We start from the raw sequence: 21,945 nt of genomic DNA on the forward strand, positions 1-21,945 counted from the left end.
GTATCAAGCCTTTTTTAGACACTGCTAGCTTTGGCCAGTAAGCAAAAAAGGTGTGTATGCCTCTAAACTCAATTGACCGTTTTGAAATCTGTGGATCATTTCCCCTCACCACTTAGAACACTTCAGCCTATACCTCAAAACTTATTTTCAGGCCTGTTAAGCATGTGCACCAACTCTTGTGTAGGCTATGCTGCATACAAACTGAGCTATCTCTCTGCACCTGGCCCCTTTTGCTTTCCTATATGCACCCTGGCTTGGCACAGCACAATCCATTGTTGCAGAGTGGAAACTGGGACCTGGGATTACTTTGAGAAAGCAACAGAGCACCCCAAGGGGTGGAGAAGAGACACTGCAGCTCACTTTCTCAAATGCCTCACTGGTTCTGTTTTTGTGTAATAGAGAAAAAAAGCTTTAATTAAATTTTAACTGGTTTCAGCTTTCCAGTTAACTGCCAAACCCACATTACTGCACTTTCCCAAGGAGCCAAGATTCAAAAGTTTTGCTCCACTTCTGTTACTGGACTGGCTTTCTGCTTTTATTTCCAGCAGTGGCTGTCCTGGGTATTATCCTAAAACCAATGTCAGTAGCTTCCCTTCCATACCAGGTATAGAGTCAAACAGATCAGTCACAGAACACGTGATAGGATCACAAGATTTGATGCAACTGGTGATTCCATAGTTCATCTGCCTTGCGATTTACCCTTAAGTCACATGGTGAATTCTGTAAACTGGACAAACTGGCAGAACATAGCAAATTCTTTCAACTCAAGGATTTTGACCTCTCATTCACGAAGTATGTGCCTACCTCAGTATATGTATATCCTCCCCTACCTTTCATTTAATACAAAAAGTTTATTAGTCTTCTGAATGGAATATATTAAGCTTTAAATTAACTCCTGATATAGAGTCAGCTCTACATGCTAAGGGCATTAAACAAAGAGTGGGAATTCACAGAAAATCCTACATTAGCTGACAGTGCATCTTCTGCTCTTACATGAACAGAAACGATACTACCAATCCTCTTTTCCCCAAGGAAGAAAACAAAGAAAAAAATTAAACAATGTGAAGCTGACGTGCACTGGGACTGACGTGAACTGGTCCAAGTTGCATTCATAACATTTTAAATTTCATTTTTCATGCATTAACACACACATACACGGCAGGCTGGTGTAAAGACATGCCTTAAAATTGTTTCTCCCTCATGTGGTTATCCATTTACAGAGCACCCTGGAAAGGAGTTGTGCAGCTGAACAGGAACTACAGTATTTCTGCACCCTCAGAAATGCTTGTATGCATTTTGCTGACAGCAGGCAAATACCTGGCAACACAGAAATTAGCCTTCCTGAAATTAATTCGGCAATGGGGAGCAATCTTGAATCTTTTAGTGTGTGAAAAACACTCCCTTCCCTTCACTGCACCTTTTTTGCCCCATTTGTTGGAAACACTTCCCCTCCCCTAACGTAAAGAAACATTGTTTTCTACTGAACACTGTACAGTAACTGCCACCTACAATACTGCCTCTGTGGGGAGGGGATAATAGGATTACATAGAACACTGTTGTACATTGATTTTTCTTTGAACGAGCATGTCACTACAACCTTCTACAAAATGTTATGTTTATTCTGCAAAGAAGGGGAAGGGTCAAGTTATATTTTGGCCCAATAAGCTGTGACAGCTTTAACTCATTCATCATGTTTTAACCATTTTGAAGCCGCCATTTAAAGTTTCCAATTATGTGGCCTGTGAAAGGGAAAATCTGAACTTGGAGAAATACGGAATCAGGTCATTGCATAACAGCTGCAACCATGACTAGTTTAACCCACAAGGAGCCACCACACACCAATGCCACACTGCATAACACACTACCCAAGACTAAAACTGTAAACACCTTTATGCAAACACCACATGAAACTATGATTTGTTTCAGGAAGACGGAAGTGTCTAAAGCAGCACCAATATTCTCCATCCCTGCATCATCTGGAGGAGGGGTCCAGGTAAGAGTGCTCAGACAAGTACCTTTAAAGGCAGCAAGATACTCCTGCTGCATCACACAGGAAAGGCAAACTTCATTGCCTTCACAGAGCAAAACAAACAGAAGTCTGAAGCGTACCAGAAGGATTTTGCGCTCATCCTCACTGGTCTCTGCCTTCATATGTGTACGACTGGCCTGGGGGCTGATGGATGTCTCATAGGCAGGCACCATTGGTGAACCTGACCGATCCAGTGACAGGTTAGTGATGCTGGCTGATCTGTAATGGAAGAGAAAAGAATTGAGGTATAAGGGTTCATTGTGCTCACCAGAACAGGCATGGATCTTGTAGCACGCTAAAAGGGAACTTAAGCCTGTGATACTGTTCACTCTCCTCAGTGCAGGCTTACTGCTTAAAGCCTCCTGTCCCATCAAATCAGAAGAAAGGATCCCTAGGAAGCAAGTGTATTGCTTTGGAACATCTCAGTTAAACGAACTTTTGCAAGGCTCTTTGTAGGAAGCAGTAAGAACTAAGTTTAGGCACAGCAATTCAATTGCGTCTGCATTTGAATACACTGGGGAAGGGATGGGATGCTGGGTAATTTGAAGCTCCAGTGGTTTGGAGGCAAGACAGATGCCAGCAAGGGCAGCCAACACCGGGATCCCTGTAACAGGGCACTCTGATTCCCCCCCTCCTTGACCAATTTAAAATTCCTTCTCCTCAGCTCTCTGAAATATATGGCTGACAGCTTGCAGAGCCTGGAAGTTTAAGCACCTGTTCCCTAGGGTGGATAAACTGTCTGCTGAACCTGGAGGTCACTCCAGCTGGCAATTTTCCTTGTATTGCGATATGGAGCATCTACCTAATCAGAGCAGCTGTTAGGAAATCTTGGCTATGCACTCCAGTACAAACACACCATTTTGCAATAATCATTGCAAAGCTAAAAATGCAAATACAAGTTCCAGATACCCTCTGCTCCAATATCCCACAACTAGACTAAGCCTCTGAATAACCAGAGTGAAACTTTTCATCACGCAGCAGCAAAAAGAACACAGTGTAAGCTATTCATGCTAACAGCACTCTAAGGAGTAAGGATGGAAAACGCTTCTGTGTACAGCAACAGGGAAGCTCAAAATGCCCATGCTGAACTGACTCAAGAGGCTTGCAGCAGTCTCAGTGGTGAGAACTGTTGCCAGCCTCTAGTCTTTGGAATGAAACTCAGATAACTTCACAGAGCATGCTAACTGGGTAACAGACATTCTAATTAGTCCCAAGAATTCTCAATGGATGATGTGGTTGAGCCCAGGTATGAAATAGTAATGCCACCTTATTTCAGCTTTTGTACTGCAAGGAAGTAGGCACTGAAGGTACAAGAGTCTCAAAACCACTGCTTTCTCCTCCTCTGTCTCTTGAGGACTGGGCTGATAAAGGGTTTTAGTTAGGTCCTTTTTATTTATTTATGCAGAATCAAAGGAAACTATGTTGGCACTATACCCATACACATCTAGGGGTGATAAGCAAAGACTTTCTGTCATAATCAAGCATTCAAGGCAAGCTAAAACTCTGCCAGTCTTCTACTGTTCAGATGCTCTCAAGTTAAAGTTCAGTAGAGTTATGCACCTTAACAGAAAGCATTCTTACATGGAAGAGGAGATTGACATGAAAGTCCATCATTAAGTACTCCTCCCAGTTGTTTTGCAACAACTACTTTAACTGTGCCACCTACCTGTAAGCAGCAGGGATTTTTAATTTGCGTAAAAGGTCATTAAGCAAGAGTTAGAACAGTCAGATTTCGTATCTGCGTCTTTATCACCACCAATTACATTTCGGACTTTATTGTATTTAGCTTTTTGCAGTGAAAACCCCTATCCTTTAGAAAGGCCTGCAAAGGAGACGTTCAAGTCCCTCTGCTTGCAACATTTGACTGCTGTGCTGTTTTTTTCCCCATAATCAGTCTGAGAAAAAAAACCAAAACACATATCCCCCACCCACAGGGAGAACAAATAATACTGAGTAACTTCTGCTACCTGCACCTAAATGCACTCAACCTGCACCTTTTTTGCCTCATCTCATCTAGAAACAGGTGTGGCCAGGCTTGCCTTAAAGAAACATCTACAGCTGCTTTGAGAAAATCTAAAGGCTAATATTGCTCAGCTCAAAGCCAATAGCTTTGTTTCCTCAGGTTCAGAACAGAGGTAGGTTATACTTCGTTATTACTTCTCAAATGCGAGTCCAGGCATGTGAGTACTATGGTGAGGCCATGAATAGCCAGAGTTAAAATTCAACTTGAATAAGCAGTTTGGGCCTGCCAGGTCCAGCTTAGAACCCTCCTACTACTGCATGTGTGAACAAAGAGCCAAGGCCTTTTAAAATAGACAAGATCAATTCAAACAGGAAGTAGGAGAGCATCCTCAAGGTTTCAGACATTTCTTGACGTCATTGCAGTTATTTAGCATTGAACTTTTAACTCTGGACTTCTTGTCATGTTTGTCCAGAATAGATATTTACACTAGTTTATTCACCAGTATTTTACTCCCCCTAAGTGAAATCTTTGGTTCTGAGCTGTACAGTCAGTGTGCCTCTCCTTCTAACCTTCCCCATCACACAGAAGATAAAGACTCCAAGCAGTCCATTCCCTGAAAGGCACACCCAGCATCCTTCTCAGCCGAGTTCCCCAGTCTTTGCAGGTCCTTCGAGATTCCTTCAAATTGCTACACAATCTGCATTCCTGCCATGCATCTGCAATGCCAATGCAAAGAAGTCTCTGAATGTCTCCTGACTCTAACACTGAAATCTGGATTATCTTTGCTCTGTTCCTTATATCCTTGCCTCACCTTTATTTCCCCAATTTAACCATAATGGAAGTATGTAACCAGAACCATACCAGAAGTACTGTGAAATGGAAATCACTTGTTCTTCTAATACCAGCCTATTTAGTGGGATTAAGCTCAAGCATTCACTACTTGTACTAAAGCTCTCATGAACATTTCCAAGTTAATTCCAGCACTCTTGCATAAAGACCTATGATGGGATTTTAGCCTCAGGAAGCCTAGTAACTTAAACAAGATTATGCATAATGGAAGAGCAGAGGGAGCAGATAGAGGAGGGCAGGGGAACCCACAAAACAAACAAACAAAAACTACACCTCTGTTCCTCCATGACCTCAGTCTTTGCCTCCCATTACCAAGTCTCTGTTACTCTCTCTTCTTCAGCTTCCTCAAAACTCTACCTTTCTTAGCCACTTCTTTAGCTTTGTATCCTCTTCACCACCACCTCTATTTGACTGACTCAAGCAGCAATTACAGGTTCCTCAAAAGTAATACATTTATTAAGATGAATATCTACATAAAAGGTCTTTCCTTACCATTACATATGGGTAATGGGGTGTCCATTTTAGACATGAAACAGTACAGTCAGTAAAAACAAGCCCCAAAATATAGGCTTTACAGTGAAGAGTGTACTAGGAGTGCATCCAGAACAGAAAACACTCAGTTATGATAGTTTACCTGTTCCTAGCTGGTGACTTCCCTGCATCCTCCTGGACAGACCCAAGGCGTGCAGACAATGTAGTAGTTGAAGAGTCTGGGTGAATCAAACTGCAAGGAAAAGGAGCATGTTACAGATAATTGAGAAATTTGCCACACAAAGCAGCGTCAGAACAGCTGGAGTTAAAATACAGTTAATTATAACATTACCTCTCATTCACACCCATGATTGTTAAATCAGTAAGGAAATAGGGAAATCTTTCCCCATCTGTAGGTGAATGATATCTGGAGCACAGTGCTTGAGTCTTCTCCCTTCACAGTCAAGTCTTGGACAATACACCCTCTTCCCACTTCTCATCCTGCCTTCCTGACCTATTCCCCTATATCCCTTTCTTCCACAACCTCCTTCCTTACAGGCTGCTATTCCATGCTTTGGAGATAGAGGCATTGCCCCCATCTCCCCAACACATCATCTTTGCAATCCAAGCAATGTTATCTATAGCTATTGCTAGACAGCTTTTACCTAGACAGCCTAACAACCTTCTGGGATTGTTAAACCTGATCTCTATCACCGTTGACCCCCTACAGCCTTCCACCCCAGGAGGAAGCAGAGCAGATGTTTGTACACCATCAATATGAATTCCTATTAGCAAAACTGTATCAGATATAAATAAGCCCCTACACTCCAACTGATACAGCCATATTGGCTGTGCTCTGGAATGTAGACACAATAAATACTCTTCATGAGAAAATGTACACAATACACCTTTGCTCGAACAGCTGTACTTGCCCAGACTACACCACTTGTTCACTTTTAAAGGACCCTTCAAGTTAGTTAGTATGTTCCAACTCCTCAAAGAGCACAGCAACGTCAGACAAGTAAATATAGTATCACTCCCCTACATGCTTTTCTCACTGCTTTGCAGCATATGACAGCAGAAGCAAAAACCTTATCTCAGATACATTATTTTGGGAAGAGGCTCAACTCCCAAGTTTTCTTCTGAAGCAAACTACTTGTCACACAAGCCGCATATTAGAAAAAAAAAAAAAACTTTGCTTCCATTATGAAGCTGTGAGTTGCCACTTTCCACTGTGCTGCCATTTAAGTTCAATGTCTTGAGTTTAAACCTCTGAAGATCAATCAGGAACATACCCACTGAAGTATTAAAAAAAGCATTGCAGCCCACTGCAAAGTCTTATATTTTAAGAGGGACAAGCACTGAAGAAAATTTTAATCCTCCTAAAGCAACAATAAACTCCACAAGCTCACTTAAAAGCAGCCCATGTTTACTCCGTGTCTCCCAATAAAACTAAGTGTTCTAGTATAGAAACCGGTATCAGCCTTTCAAGAATAGGCCATATTTTTCTCAAGTGCTACAAGCTGCCCAAAATAAAGATATACTTTCTTTACATGTTCATGCCTCAAGCTGTTGAATTGCCATAATGAAGATACTAAGAACACATAAGAAGACAGAATTAATGATACCTTCTATTATTTTGTACACCTGAAGAGAAGCACTCTGAGTGCACATACTTATTCCTTAATTCAAAATTTGGCAGTTTTTATCCCAAGCTTTGCAACATTACTGCTTTAGATGACCACGGCATTAAACCAGAAGCACTTTCCTTTACTTAGGCCTAAAGCGGATTATTTAATTGCTTCCATATAGGAGCACCATACTCTGAATAGCAACATGCAAAGCAAAACAGTAGTTTCTGTAGTTTTTCTTTCAATACTATCAGAACCATTAGAAAAGATGTGCTGAGAGAGGCATATGTTACTAACACTACCCCTCAGTTAAAGAAAGGCTCTGACTCAAGACCTCCTCAGTTTCACACCTGCCTGTTCTTCTGTTTTTAGGGAAATGAGCACAAACACCACATCTGATTATTTTTTCCTCTGCACATTAAATTAAATCAAGGTCCTCAGAAATTAACTTCCATACCACTTAAGAAATACAGTGTTCCTTTATCCATCTTCTGAAAAAAAGGATTCCCTCATTTGAGAGCAGTAAGAAGAAATATACTTTGAAAGGAGATCAGAGAACCTTTATAGCTGTCCTTTCAATTCCACTTCAGTTGAAACAGGCAGTTACTTCCACCATTTCTCTCTTATTTACAGACAGTATCTCCTATATTCTCTTGCCCAATCCAAAACCTAACAGGTGAAGCATCAGTGTTACACTGACTTGTCTCTCAACACATTAGTGGTTAGAAGGGATGGGGTTTTTTTGTCTTTTTAAACTCTGAAGCTAAAAGACTGCTTTGTCACTGGTATAGAATCACTGATTCAATTGGTTAAAGGAAGAACTGTCAAATAATTTACAACTCCACCAGAAAAGTTTCCACATTTCAACTTGAAGAGAAGAATATTAGAAGCAAGCACAAGACAATATTCTCTTTACAGGAGATATACTTCTAAGTTTGCTAGATGGAAACCACCAGTTTTTGTCTAAGCAGGTGTCAGCCTGAAAACACAGTTAAGATTCTGGAGCTCAGCATGAAGCCATTCACTTTACCTTTGCCAGGTCAGATCCTCCTCCAGGAAGATGTTGCGGCTAGCTTTACGGCTCCCAACTGGTGTGCGTGGCTCCCCAGGATCCAGCACTGATACAGAACATGCAGAATCTGACAGAGCATTTAAGTCTTCTCCAATGGAGTTACTGTCTGTGGAGTGTGCATAGCTTAAGGCTATTTTGCGGCAGTAAGTGCAGGCTCGGAGATCCCCTACGGAAAGGGGAACCAGAGAGTGTAAGTGCACAGGAACAAATAGTACTCTGTTCCTACAGGATCAGAGTTGTGTAGTGGTGGGAAGAGAAGGATTTCCTGTTTCAAAACCTCTTTGCATGTTTAAGTCTAACACTCATATTCCCTTAAAGAGCAAAACCCGAGATAATTATACACTCGGAGAATTTCTCCAAGTCAAATGGTATATAACACATGGAGAGAGACAGGTTGCTGGGGCGGGAAGACAGAGCACATGTGCACACTGAAATCATGGTACAACAGCCAGTCAGATATGACATACCAGCTGGTATCTGGAAAGCATTACCTCCATCAGGAGATTAGCTAGAGTTTGATAATTGGTATTTGAAAGAGTTTCCATTACCCTCAATTAGAACATGTGGGTTATTACATTTTAAAACTACCATTACCAAGAGCAGCTTTTACTTGAGCACACTTTTTGTAGCAAACATCCTTGTTAAACAGTGGCCATATTTGTTTTGTCATCATGGACGTAATGTTGGTAAAAATAAGCAGGCATGGCATAATCCACCATTGTGGATGAAGAAATTGGTAGAATTAGGTCCTGCGATTCTTTTTGCTTATTTATAAGCCCACTAGAGACCTGTACAGCATTCCCTAGCAGATGGCGGAATCTAAAATGCAGTAGTCCAACAGACATAAGCATACAGAGAATATTCTGCTTCTCAAAAAATAAACTCTACCTGTGTAACCCATGAATTTTCCAGGGATTTCCTGATTACAACATCGACTACAGAATATCTGCCCACAAAGTCGACAGTGGTGCCTCCGCCGGAAGGTGGTGAATTTCTCACTGCAGTCATAGCATTCTTTGCACTGGCTGTCAGGCATCCAGTACTGCTTCAAGTCACTGTCCTACAAAGGAAGGCACCAGAGAAACACTTTTTTTTGCAAATAAAAAGGCATAGTTAGATTCATGACTGCTTTGTAGACTGTACACATGAAAAAGACAATTTCATATATTCTCATATGTGTATGTGTGCACACTCTTGCGTACAAGCACAGACGTGCACAGAAAGGATTTTTCATGTGGTTTTATAGGGAACCAGAAGGCTGAGAGAGTTCTTAACTGTTAGATTGAATCTAGTAAGTCTTTGTCTTCTTGATCCAAGATGGAAACAAAGCAAACAAAAACTACCATAAGCTGTAGATAAAGGTCAAGAAGAAACAAGCACATGAAGTACTGGTTGCTCTTCCCTCTCATTTGCCCCTAGCACATGACAGGCCCTCAACTAAGTCCACAAAAAAAAAAAAAAAAAAAAAAAAAAAAAAAAAAAAAAAAAAGAGGGGGCTGGAGCACCTCTCCTATGAGGACAGACTGAGAGAGGTGGGGTTGTTAAGCCTGGAGAAGGGAAGGCTCCGGGGGAACCTTATTGCAGCCTTCCAGTACTTAAAGGGGGCCTACAAGAGAGATGAGGGCAATCTTTTTAGCAGGGCCTGTTGCAGTAGGACAAGGGGTAACAGTTTTAAACCAAAAGGGGGGAGATTCAGACTAGATACAATGAAGAAATTTTTTACAGGGTGGTGAAACACTGGCACAGGCTGCCCAGAGAGGTGGTAGAAGCCCCATCCCTGGAAACATTCAAGGTCAGGTTGGACGGGACTCTGAGCAACCTGATCCAGCTAAAGATATCCTGGCTCACTGCAGGGGCGTCAGGCTAGATGACCTTTAAAGGTCCCTTCCAACCCAAACTATTCTAGGATTCTAACTAGCACAGTTTAAAAAAAAAAAAAAAAATTAAAAAACACCACACAAAACACCACACACCAAAACAAAACGAAACGAAAAAAACCCCACACGCTAGTTGAAGCTGTTATCCAGGGGTAAATCAAGTCAGCAGGAATTATCAGTGCAGGAAGATCATTTCAACAGCTAACACTGGAATGTACTTTGAAAGCATTATAGGCACATGTAAAAAAATTTTGCTGTACGATTAAATTCTCCAAAACCTCAGCAAACACTTGTAAAAGCCTGTGTTCCAGATTGATGTTGTTTCAAAACTCCAGGGTAAAGACAACTACACATTCAGCAGATAAAGACATATACTGATTTACAGCATGGGTGTAGTCACAGGAATTTTTGTCTTGTTTTTCAGACTTGCAAACAAAGAGTTAAAACTTCCATTTGGTGTTGTAGCTATAAAGAGAGTAAGGCAAATCTCTCAATTATGATTCTGAGCACACCAGCTACAATCACCATGGATGAAGAGAACTGCTAATTGTCACATGACAGCTCTGACTGTGAAAGACTCTTTGCTAGAGTTCAGTTCTGGCAATAAGCCTTTTCAGACGGACTGAATACTCTGGGTTTTTCTTATAAAGAGAAAGTGCTGCAAGAACTTTCTCAAAATCACTGAGAAGAAAGGTGATCTATGCTCTGATTTTCACATAATCAAAAAAAAAGCATACTCTGAATTGGGGTTTATTTCTGGATATTCACAAAGTGAAGTTTGAAATAGCTGCTAGACCAATTTTGAGACCAAAAGAGCTATGATCAACAAGACAACAATTTCATGCTGTCCTCACCCAAGAAAACTCATACAGAAAGGTTGAAGACTGCTCAAGGCAGTCTAGTGTTCAAGAGAGTCTTGAAATTTTTAAGATGAACACTAAATCTCAAGCAGAGAAAAATGCAGTGAAGAGCATTGCCAAGCAACTGCTGCAAAGCTGCAGGGGATGCCAATTAACAGTTTTTGCTGTGGTTCTGCATGACAAGCCAAGTCTCTGGTTCTGCCACAGAGAGAGTGGCTGTTCCAGGCAGCAGTGCTTCTGCCCACCATCTCTCCCACATCACCTCTGCCCTGCTTGCACATGACTGGGTGTTTAGAAACCCAGCCATTGCTGGTGACACCCTCCAGACCCTTGCTTAAGTCTCAGCCAGCACTCACAAGAACAGTCTACAAGGAAAGGTTCAGAAGTCTGGCCCCCATTAGCAGTAGAGGTTGATTAGAGTAGCACCTTCCAGGATCAGACACATGCTTTCTACTATAGTAAAGTGGTCTCCTGTAGAGACAGACCAAGTCAACAGTAGAAAGAAATTGTTGCCTGGAGTAACTCAAGCAAGACATGGCTGCAGCCAAGGGCAGCAACGCATTACCAGTTGTACAGAAGTCAGCAAGCTGACAACTAACATACCACTTTCAGGAAAGGTCTAGACAGATTCATTTACCACTGCATCCTGTCTGTTTGAGCACTTCTCCGATAGCTTCAAAGATGTCTGAAAATCTCCAGGGCCTTCAGAAGCTGCCACAAACTGAAATATTAGTAGGGGCCACACTCAATGCCCTGCTTACTGCAATGAAAGGCTTTTGTTTCACCCTCAAAAATATCACCCTTTTAACCAAAGCAAAGTTACTTTTACAAGCATAATAGCACTATGTCACATTCCAGCTGTAAAAGCTACCAAGCCAAAAGCCTTTTTCCTCTTCACTCCATTCAACTAAATGTACTTTTGCCTGTTCATGTCTTGCTCCCGGACACAGCTATTTATATAGTCACTTATAAATAGTTGTGGCTTTTTTTTCTCAACTAGATCCTTCTCTTAAAGGCATGGTCTAACACAGCAGAGGGAAGCGAAATCGGTATGTCAGTAGCAACCACCAGACCCTCATCCAGCTGAATCAAAACTGATTAACAGGACAAGCCTTTCAAGCAAATATTCTGACCAATCATTACCACAGTAAACAGCAGATTTAATTCATCCTCAGAATTCCCATTACTATTTGTGACAGTCAACATGTTTCACCTGCCCACGGTTAGCCTTCAAGATAGAAAATCATCAGATAATACAGAAGTGGGAAGGAGTCTAAAATGAGAGCATCTGGTCCAAGTTCAAGAAGCTGAGCAACTGCAATGTTTCATTCCAACAACGTGACAGATGTTTGACATCTCAAAAGTCAGCATCAACTTAAGTTGTTTTCCTTGTACTCACTCAATTTCTGAGTTTATTCACTCATCCTTCAAATATCTGGAAAAATACTGGGCTTCTCTTCAAACAATTCGGTTTCTAAATAGTTCAGTCTACAAACCCCTCAGAAGTAGTACCTGGCTCTTCCCCTCCATGATTTCTTTGAGGCGCTTTAAAACAGTGCTGAGGCTTCTTAACTGAACAGCTGTTCGAGGATCATGACCTCCAAGAGGTGGTTCTACTTTCCTTCGATTGTCTGGAAAGGAAGGGAGAGTAGTATTAATTTCTTCCACAATACATGAACATTCACATCACCACACAAAACCCCATTAGAAGGAGAAATGTTCACATATGTATGCACTTTACAAAGTTACAGCTTGTATCACTTCTTGCCCTCACACTCTTCTCCCCCCAAAAAGGAGCTTCTGATGCCAGATAGCTTGCTTTAAATACTACCCTCTGTGTTTACAAGAACAGATCTAAGTTCTCCGAGAATGAAAACATCTCTTAAAGAAGTGAAGTTATTTTCAACCTGCTATATGAACCTTGTAATAGTCTTTTAGAAAGCACTGAAGTCTCATTTTGGAACTCCCTCTAGGATATTAATACTTACAAAATAATTGCAACAATATTCACACTCATTCTAGGACTGGCATAAGTCAATGCCTTAACCTGAAATTAATTTATAAATGACTACAGCAAGTCTCAGGACTCAATTGCTCAGTTTCTATTAAAAAAGTAAAGAATAAAATGCATTCAGAACTTCACATTTTTGAGGGTTTCTTTGTTTTGTTATTTTCTAAGAAAAAAGCCACGTTTTTGAGAACTTGTACAGTCATTCTTGATTAACTATAGCCAAGACACTCCTGAATAAAAAGGTAACACGGTTTAGATCTTTCCTATGAAATGCTAGATTACTTTGAAGCATTGCTGTACAAGTCACAAACAGGATACTTCCCTCCAGAAGGATCTGCAGACACGGTGCTGTATTTACCTCAACATTTAAACATTTCCAGTCACTTTTCCACATCAACAACTTTTCTGAATAGTTTAAAGTTTCTTACCAGCTTCGCTGCTCTCCATCTGACTAGCATTTTATGTTGATTCTCCTAGTACAGGAAGAACAGACATGGCTGCTTTCTGTTTACTGCTTTACATATCACTGATGTCAGCGGGAATGCTGAAAGCAGTAGCAGAAGCATGTTAACTGTTGCCATGCAGTAACAGCAAGGCTATTCCTTTGTGTGCAGGAGATCAACACCCTTAGAGTAATGTGACTAAAACTGTGGTATTCCATGCCTCCTCTTCAGGTTCTTAATGGATATTTCTAGATAATCATCCCACATACAGCTGCTTAATGACCTATGTACAACAAAGAATCCACAACAAGATTTTTTAAAGAGATTCTAGAGTGCTTAAACCAAATTCTGTGGCTAGCCACTTGGGATTTATTTTTTAAAAAATCAAACAAGTATACTTTTGGACAGTAGCAAGTTGAGTACTTTACAGTGATTAAAGAAACTTTAATATTTCAAGAAAACATTGCCAATACCACAGAAACCTTTGGCTCCTCCTTACTTCTATCACAAGGCCTATGCTGCATTTACTTCCTGGACTTCCCTGCTGTAACTTTTGAATTCAAGAGTATCTTCTTTCCAGGAATGTTGCCTCCAATTCAGAAAATGACTATCTGGCCTCCTGCCTAACTAACTACAAATCTTGTCAGGCAAGTGATTCCCGAAGTATGAACATACACAGCACTGAAGAAATGCCACAGGTAACTCCACGCTGGTTCTGTTGTTAAATGTCTTTTTCTGTGTTACATAAAACAATGTCAAAAGGACGTCATCTACACTAGAAAAAGCATGCCATCAGCAGTAGGAGCACATGGCTAACCTGTTTATACCAGAGAAGCTGACTGATTCCCAGATTAAAATTCAATTGGCTCTTTTCCTTTTCAATCATGTGATTTCTTCCTTTCTGGGGGAAAACACACTGTACAGCAAGAATGTAAGAAGTTATCGCTCCTGCAGTACAGGACACATTGTATCTGAAACACCAGCCTTATAAAAGAATTCACATGTATCAGTTTTAGGCTAACTCCTGATCCAAATTCCATTACTATAAATAGCACAGCCATTTTCTCAGTTAATGCACGCATGATTTACAGAGGTGCACATTTTCAGCACTGTAACTCTATTTCCTTATTTCATCATTAAATCTGCAAAACCCACATTTCCTTCCACAAACGTGAGTATCACATCATCATCATCCCAACTGCTATCAGTCACACTTCTGAAGAGATTTCATATCTTCTTTTGATATGATCCCAAGAGAGTTGACCATACTTACACATCTAAGTAGTGGTAAGCTTTTTTTAGTGCTCCTGAAACAGTAAACTCTGTATATGCTTAAAAACAAAACAAAACAAAACACACACCAAAAAAACCAACCAAACAAAAACCCCACCCACAAAAATCCACACACGCCCCACCAGTCACAATTAAAATTACACACAAGAAATTAGGTTTTTAAAATAAAATTAAACTTTATTTAAATGTAATTTAATCTGTTATGACAACCAGATCAGCTTCAGAAACTTTTGCTTGTCACCGTCCAACCATCACAAAAACAACGGCAGGAAGTGAAGACAGCTTCCTCATGGTTTTGATATGTAGAGTCCTTATACTTTTTTCAGTCCACAACTCTACCATATCTTCACCCATTTATTCTTCCTCCCTAGCCAAACACCCATACAAAGACTGTAATTTTTCACTTGATACCATTTTGTATTTAACAAAAAAGGGCCAGCTGCATCTCAGCCCTTCAATGTAACACATCAACATGAGTGTGGAACATACCTTTTCAGGACTACAAGTTTATGCAGCAATTGTGTTTTTCCTATCCATTTGCCTGCCATCTACACATTCATCAAACAAAACCTCAATATACCAAAGGAACCCCATCTAAATTTCCAATTTAACTTATTTCTAATCTATTCATCCTTCTTAAGCTAAAAATTAACTCCCACCGCTTAAAAAAGGAAAAAAAAACCCTCATATTTCAACAGTAATCCTCATAGAATGGTTTGGGTTGGAAGTGACCTCAAAGATGACCTAGTTCCACCCCCCTGCCATGGCAGGGACACCTCCCACTAGACCAGGTTGCTCAAGGATCCATCCAACATGGTCTTGAACACTTCCAGGGAGGGGGCATCAACAACTCCTTTAGGTAACCTGTTCCAGTGTCTCACCACCCTCAGGGTGAAGGACTTCTTTCTTATATCTAGTCTAAACCTGCCCTCTCCCAGCTTCCAACCATTACCCCTCATCCTATCACTGCAGGCCCTTGTAAAAAGTCCCCCCTTATCTTTACTGCAGGCCCCCTTCAGGTACTGGAAGGCCGCTATAAGGTCTTTTCCAGAGCCTTCGCTTTTCCAGGCTGAACAAGCCCAACTCTCTCAGCCTGTCCTTGTAGGAAAGGTGTTCCACTCCTCTGACCATCTTGGTAGCCCTCCTCTGGACACACTCCAACAGCTCCATCTCTTTCTTTCTGTGTTGGGAGTTCCAGAGCTGGACACGGTATTCCTGGTGGGGTCTCACGAGGGCAGAGTAGAGGGGCAGTCCTTCCTATATCATCCTTCCTATATGTATTCATGGCTGCTGATCCTTGGCAAAACCCATACATCCTCTGAAATACTTTATGTTTTTCTCCTCTTTTTCCTACTCCCCTGCCCTGAACTGTGATCACTGGGAAGGAACCTGCAATACCATTACAGCTATGATTGTCTACTTAATACACTCTTCTGAGTTCGGGCCACAGAAAGATTTGGTCAGTAAGTCATGCAACTGTTCTGCATCCTCAGCTGCTGAATCACTGAAATATATTTTTCTAGAGTTTCTTTCATGACTCTATGCATTTTAGCATTCATTTTACAGTGAATGACACGTCAAAAACACTACAGGAACTACTTTGTTGAAACTTAACTGCTATTTCAGTTTACAGGAAGAGAGCTGATCATACACTAAAACAAGAGGTTCAACAGAGAGCTTCACACAGTTTCAGCAATAAACAAATGCCCCCACCAGGGATACCACAGTTTTGCTAATATGAATCAACATGAATTGCTTTCCAGTTATTCACTGCCAAAGCATATAATTCCATATTCAAGTTCACTATCGCAGTTCAAAGATTGCATCTTCCTCAAGTCACTGCCATACAAAGTACTGACATGAAAACTATGAAAGTTGTTCTTAATTTCATTTTACAACATGCATTTTCATTTTCCAAAACATTTTTCAATAGAAAAGATGCTCTGGTAATAAGTCATGTTCTTCATGATTCCCAGTAATGACCACACGCTTTCCTCAGGCCTTCTTCTGCCGATAAGATCATTGGCCTTTCCTTACTCCTGCTAAGCTCCTTTGCCACTTCCTATTACTGCCAGCCTGCTACAATTGTCTAGCATTAATAACATTATCCTGCATGACAAGGTAACAAGCTAGAAGTGCTTTTACTACCAATGCTCCCTCTCCAATTGGTCATCATTTCTAGTTCTCCTTAAACTGGATTTGCAAGCTGTGACATCATCTCAGTGTGAGACTATTTTGGCTCAACCCAGCACCTTGAAAGCACTCAGCTGACAGCACACACAGACATATGCAGTCCAATACAAGCAGCTGCACCCACTGTTTCTGTAGAAGTGACACCAGCTCCCCAGCACCCTACTCCAACACATAAGGATGTGCTGGAGTTTACCAGATTACCCAAGAGGGAGGCCACAGAAGTCTATGCAGAGTCTCAGCACTGGTTCTTCAGCCATACAACCCACAAAGCATCTCTGATGTAAGCCAGGTGTACAGCAGCTTCTCCTATTTTCACAAAAGCCAGCAAGGTGTTACTGTAACATTTTCGTGCAAGCAGTCCTGAAGGGAAGCACACAACTACATATTCGATGCTAGAGAGCTCCCTACAAAAGCCACCATCCTTCCATGTTGTTTAGCGCTTGCAGTTGTCAGCCAGCACGGTCCCCGAGCAAGGAGAATATCTCCTGTGCAGACAGTCCAAGCTAAAGGACAGATAAGGCGGAGGAGTCAGCACCTTCATGCGTAATCTCATTCCATTACTGTTTAGATGCACCAGCACACTTTTATTTATTCCTTTCAGTTTGCTTAAGTTTCAGTTTGCATGTTATTTAAACTCAAATAGGCTACAGAGACCTTTGTGAAGGATTTATGCATTTTCCTGCCTACACTTGCCGACATTATGAAGTAGCTGAGTAACGGCCAAGCCTAGAGTGACATTCACAGGCCTGCAGATACAAGGTTGCAAGAAAATTCAACCAGTTTAGACACGCCGCTGTCACTGAATTGACCTACCAATCTAGGTGTTTATGTAAATCACATCACTTCTTTTCATACTTTTCACTCTTTAGATATGAGAATAATTTCTAGATTATTCGTGCAGCCCAGCATCAGCTGCAACGGCAGAAGTAAAATTCTCCTCTGCTCACTGTTCAGAAAGCCTCAAATTCTCCTCTGCTCACTGTTCAGAAGACCTCAAATTACCAACAGTAATCTTTTAAGACAAAAGAAGGCACTAAAATTAATTTTCTGAAGTTTGCTTCAAAAAAAGCAATGCCTGATTTTTGGAGAGGGAAGATGCAAGTATTCTGCCCCTCTTCAAATACAGTAAGATGACCTGAAAAACTCCCCTGAAACGTCGTCACCAATCCAGTACACTTTTACTTGCATTACACAGAGTTCATGTTTGTTACAGCACCAAGGCTATTTGGGGGAAGCAGCTATTTGGACTCAACAGCAAGTCAGGCCACTCAGCACCCAATATCACAGAAAGCTTTTCAAAAAGGCAGCAAATCCTGCTTGGTTTAACTTTACTTCTTTCCAGGCTGATTCATCACCACATTTTTCTAAGTGTACTTTCATCCAAATCCAGGGACATGAATGGAGGTCCTGAAAAGGAGTTGGAATAATCATAGAATCATTCAGGTTGGAAAAAACATTTGAGATCACCGAGTCCAACCATCAACCCTACTCTACCAAGTACACCCCTAAATCATACTGCCAAGCACCACATCTAAATGACCTTTAAACACATTAAAGGATGGTGACTCAACCACCTCCCTGGGCAGCCTATTCCAATGTCTGACAACCCTTTCAGTGAAAAGGTTTTCCCAATGTCTAGCCTAAACCTACCCTGGTGCAGCTTGAGTCCGTTCCCTCTTGTTCCATCATTAACTACCTGTGAGAAGAGACCAGCACCTACCTCTCTACAATGTCCTCTCAGGTAACTGTAGAGAGCAACAAGGTACCCCCTCAGCCTCCTTTTCTTAAGAGTAAATAGCCCCAGCTCCCTCAGCCGCCGCTCATAAATTATTCTCTAGGCCTTTCACCAGCTTTGTTGCCCTTCTAATGCAGTAATAGTTCCTCCCACACACCTTAAACTAAGTCTCCTTTACCTGGCTGCCTACTCCCAGTGCAAGCCAAACAGCAAGATTATTTCTGTATTCTGAGTACCAAACAACCTACCTCACCTAAAGGTTTCTAACCTGTAACCCCCAGATAATTTCCAAGTAATTTACAAGCGGTAACTAGGAATTAAGTGAATCGCCAAATCAGCCAAGAGCACACTACTGTACTTGGGGCTTTTGAGCAAAAGCTTTAAAAAAACCCAAGCAAACCAACCAACCAACCTTAACTGGTTTGTTGTGGCAGGTACAACTGAATAGCACAAACAGTACTAGAGGGCAAGGAGGAAGATGATGAATTTTTTCAACTAAGACAGCACCCAAATGACTTAGATGAAAACGATAGTTGTCTGTACCGGGCTTTTGCCTGATTACCAAGACTAGACATCTTTCTAAAACTCCCATGCACATGAACAATGTTTAAGATCTGATTTGTTTGCACTAGGTACCACACTCTTGGAAATACTGTCTTGCACAGGATTTTTACCAAGCTTAGCAGTTTGCTCAAGACTATCACAAACGGCCAACAGTAACCAGGCAGATCTCAAGACAGACCCCTGAAATCTGCTTACTAGCTCTTCCAGATCTTCATAAAGCCATTATACAGTTGCACCTTTGAAATCACATTCAACCCTCATTCCAGCTAAAAGAGATTCAGTATGACATCTGGCAATAGTTCCAAGGTTAGCAATAAAAAATGTTTACACATAGGTTCCTATTTAGTTCTCCTCAACACAGCTACAAGCAAAAACCTGCAGTTATAACTCCCTTGAAGATACAAACATCAACCCCATTCAGGCTGAGTTCTGAAATTATAGTTTGCATGTGCCTATTAAGAAACTCTAGTCTCTCAAGACAACGTAGAAATTTTCGGGGTCAAGGTTCAAGTGACTTTAAGACACTAGATGCGTCTTGGAAGCCTCTTTTTTCCAGACTGTTTCGTAATGGAAACAGTAAAGCCTCAATAACACTGTCTTGCTGGAACACTAAGAAGGGTGGAGGGAACATGCTTCTGAGGTTAAAGTGCAATCTCACTAATAGAAGCAGCATAGCCCGGTACCACATTCTGCTATCAATCTAGACATTCAACAAACCTTTCTTCACCTCCTTCCACCTCTCTGTGAAGCATCCCAGACTGGCTAGTACAACATTCCCTTGTAGCACAAAGAGTTGAAATTACCCAGGCTTGCAGAAGATCTTCTTTGCAGCTCACCAGTCAGTTGTTTTTTGTAAGGAGCTGGTGACCTCAGAGACTGAGCCCTCGTGGGATGCTGAGGACTGGACCAGCCACCACTCAATGCTTGTGGATCACTCTGTGCTGCCTCTGCTCTCTCTGCCGGGGATGAAAGCCTGCCATCATCTGGAGTTGACAAAAAGCAAGAAACCAACTGTTCAGACATGATAAAGAAAACCAGTAGTGCTTGCAAAACCAAGGGTAAAAAAGCTCTCACAAATACCTCATTTGGATCACAATTAAACATAACAACAGACATGAATTTTTAGTCTTAAAAGTACCATACAAAACATGGAAACAGGCCAGTATGTAGAAGTTGCCTGTCAAGGCTCAGGCTATTTCAGAAATATCCCTACTGTGAAAAGTGTCTTAAAAACCCAACCAACAAGTATGAATTATTCCTGCCATATGGAATAGCTATGCTTGATTATCAGCTTCTGGCCTGGAAAGAGTTTTTCGGTTACGTTAGAAGCCACTGAGTCTGAGGTCACACTGAAGTTACCACAGCCTTTAATAAATCACCCTTTTCCGTCAGAGGATCAAGTATAAACAGGTTCTCACTGATTCTAGTAACATGCCCATTTCATGTGCTGTTTCAAGGTTGTTTTCCCATTCTTTCAACACAGTAATGTGCTGAGTCCAGCTACATTGGTCAGAGACAAACAAGTAAAGCCAATATTGACCACATTTTATGTTACTTTCAATAAACTGACATGTGATATTCTACTATGCAAACTAATACCAGTAATTATTTTTCATTCTGCATAAGAAGAGTCTGAACAGATCAGCTTGCTTATGCAAAAAGCTATCTTGGCCCTTTTTCCCTAGCCCAAACACTGCAGAAGTATGCTTAGGAGAGCTGGATAATGAATAGACTAAACAAAAGCAGCTGACCAGTTTGCCATCTCTAGCAGAGATACACACAGTTTTTGCACAAACTCAAGGTGAATTCACTCACCACTCTTTGCCGTATATTTCTTTGAAAGAAAAAACTTGCATACTTCTTTAAGAGCTTGCCTGAGAATATGTATTTCATGATACATATAGCACAAATGCTAAAATCAAGTACTAGTTTTCAATATACAAAACTTTCACAACACTTCAGACATCTTGACAGGGAACACCTAAGCCATGCAAATTAAGGGTGGACTTCCTGCAAATACACTGCTTTATTGCAGCTCAGCTGCCATCCAGCTGAAGGTATAAGAGGCACAGCAAGGTAAGGAGTGGAGGAAGTCTGGAGGAAGAACTTGTATTGGAAGGATAGGCATACATTTTGCTCATATAGGCTGGCCGAAGGTTACTCCTGCTTTTAGCCCCAAAAGCTTCATACAGGCAAACGAAACCCAGATGCCCACCTAAAAAGCTACATAACACTATCTGTTAACTGGCTTGTCTCTGACCTTCACAGGCATCCACAGATCTGTAGCTGCAAGATGCTGGCCACCTTCTCCCACAGCAAAGGAGTCACCCAAAAGCAAGATGCAACATCGATCACAAACGAACTGACTCACCATTCATTTGGCCAGTTGTCTGACATTATGCTTTTATATTCAAAGGTGTTTTTACAAGTTTATGTGGCAGCAGAGGGCATTAACAAAACAGACAGCATGCACAATCCACGAGCATACATTTTCCTTACACTTACCTTTGCTGAAACGGAAGAGATTTACAAAAGAGCTGTAGGCTGATTTAAAAGGAGGTTCATCCTGGTCAGGAGTCAGGGGTTTGAAGTGAGTGAGATGAGATGGACTGCTAGGAGAACGAGGTAGATCACTGGTAGAGTCCAGTGTCGGAGACTGTTTGTCATCTGCTGCCATTTCACGTGCCCTGGAAAGAGTTCAGCCACATGCATTATACACAATGTGGTGAAACAGAACATCTCCACTCAACGGAAGAGGAGGTGTCTCATTAGATGCTAGAGGGGGGACATTCACCCCACCTACTACAGACATCTCCTATGACCACAGGTCATGAGTGACAGTTAGAAGCCCACGTCCCCTGCCTAGTCATTGGCAAGAGATCAGCATCTCTGCAGAGAGCTATTCAGAGCTCCTAGGTAAACACTCAGAGCAATCAAACTAAGTAACCAGCCAC

The 21,945-nt window shown here is 41.4% G+C and overlaps 1 protein-coding gene across 3 annotated transcripts in view; it reads right to left on the minus strand.

Moving 5' to 3' along the window:
* Nucleotides 1–21,671, minus strand: part of PIKFYVE (phosphoinositide kinase, FYVE-type zinc finger containing) — a 67,460-nt gene extending 45,789 nt beyond the window's left edge. The window contains exons 1-7 of one of the 3 annotated variants that reach the window (XM_086465135.1): nt 21,497–21,671; nt 19,795–19,974; nt 12,265–12,383; nt 8,904–9,075; nt 7,974–8,181; nt 5,476–5,565; nt 2,110–2,248 (exon numbers count right to left, since the gene is read on the minus strand). In XM_086465135.1, the coding sequence (XP_086321261.1) occupies nt 2,110–2,248; nt 5,476–5,565; nt 7,974–8,181; nt 8,904–9,075; nt 12,265–12,383; nt 19,795–19,974; nt 21,497–21,668 (1,080 nt within the window). In that variant the 5' untranslated portion in view covers nt 21,669–21,671. The remainder of the gene's footprint in view (nt 1–2,109; nt 2,249–5,475; nt 5,566–7,973; nt 8,182–8,903; nt 9,076–12,264; nt 12,384–19,794; nt 19,975–21,496) is intronic. The other 2 variants (XM_086465134.1, XM_086465136.1) reach the window with 2 other exon arrangements.
* Nucleotides 21,672–21,945: the final 274 nt, after the last annotated feature.

Source organism: Leptosomus discolor, chromosome 5, assembly GCF_034619465.1.
Source record: "Leptosomus discolor isolate bLepDis1 chromosome 5, bLepDis1.hap2, whole genome shotgun sequence".
In the NCBI taxonomy this organism is placed as follows: domain Eukaryota; kingdom Metazoa; phylum Chordata; class Aves; order Leptosomiformes; family Leptosomidae; genus Leptosomus; species Leptosomus discolor.